The sequence below is a fragment of the Aplysia californica genome, unplaced genomic scaffold (genome assembly GCF_000002075.1).
Source record: "Aplysia californica isolate F4 #8 unplaced genomic scaffold, AplCal3.0 scaffold00494, whole genome shotgun sequence".
NCBI classification, from domain to species: domain Eukaryota; kingdom Metazoa; phylum Mollusca; class Gastropoda; order Aplysiida; family Aplysiidae; genus Aplysia; species Aplysia californica.
Window position 1 is genome coordinate 448055 of NW_004797764.1, and position 1099 is coordinate 449153.

General features: G+C 47.4%; 1 protein-coding gene across 2 annotated transcripts in view; it reads left to right on the forward strand.

The window, feature by feature from the left end:
• C-APL-B (spermatozoon-associated kinase) overlaps nt 1-1099 on the forward strand; it is a 22862-nt gene that overhangs the window by 13235 nt on the left and 8528 nt on the right. For both annotated transcript variants that reach the window (XM_013086707.1, NM_001204545.1), the window contains 1 exon segment: nt 60-204. In XM_013086707.1, the coding sequence (XP_012942161.1) occupies nt 60-204 (145 nt within the window).

Below are 1099 nucleotides of genomic sequence, written 5' to 3' on the forward strand. Positions count from 1 at the left end.
TGTGTGTGTGTGTGTGTGTGTGTGTGTGTGATGACACGATGAAATAACTTTGTCGGCAGGAAAAAAGGTCGACTCCCCGAGTACTGGTGTACATTCTACGCGGCTCAGGTGACGATGGCCCTACAGTATCTTCACAACTGCAGCTTGCTCTACAGGGACCTTAAACCGGAGAACATTTTGTTGGACCATCTTGGATACTTGAAGGTCAGAAAACGACTCTGGCCTTGCTTGCTCTGTCTGTACTCCTTCATAATGTCTTCTATAGTATTAGTATAAGACGACAGCCTATGACGAATGTACGAAAGCGACAGGCAAATTTCATTGGACACACAATGCGGAAAGAAGCATTGGAGAATATTGTAACAACGGGCAAGTTTGATGGAAAGAGGGGCAGAGGCAGACAGAGGGAAAAATACTGGACAAGTTGACAACATGGCTGGGAGAGGCAACAGACACCATTGCTGCAACGCAAGGGAGGTGGAGGTCCATGATCGCCCACATCAGTCGGCAAGGCACCGGATAATGATGCTTGTATTAGTATGCTCTATTTGCTTCCTGGGAAGATGAGTTTGTTTCAGAATGTAGAAGACCAGGTTTGCTGGGGTAATAATGTAGATTCTTAAGCCCACGGGGCGAGAATTTGAGGTTTACAAATGCTATTTGTTGTTGTTGATGGTGGTGGTTGTGTTAGTTGTTATCGTCTTCGTCATCGTCGCCGTTGTCGTCGTCGTCGTTGCTGTTGTTGTTGTTGTTGCTGTTGTTGTTGTGACTGCTGGGGCTGGATTTATGTGGAAGGTGCAGGCTTTAGCGGCAGCCTTAAGCCTTCGTCAGGACAAGTACAAATCTGAGACTGTATCCTAGGGTCACATAGTAGGCCTTCTTGTATCACAATTTGTGAGCAGGGCTTAGGATGTTTACTAATCTGGACGCACATGGACATAACGGGTTTACTTGCGTCAGACTGGGACATTTCAGTAACCCACTTTCGGCACTTTTTAAGGACCCCCGGGCAAGCGTTGAGTTCCTGCGTGTTGTCGGCATCGGTGACCGTTTATGAAGCCACAGCGCCAGAACAGAGAGAGAGAGAGAGAGAGAGAGA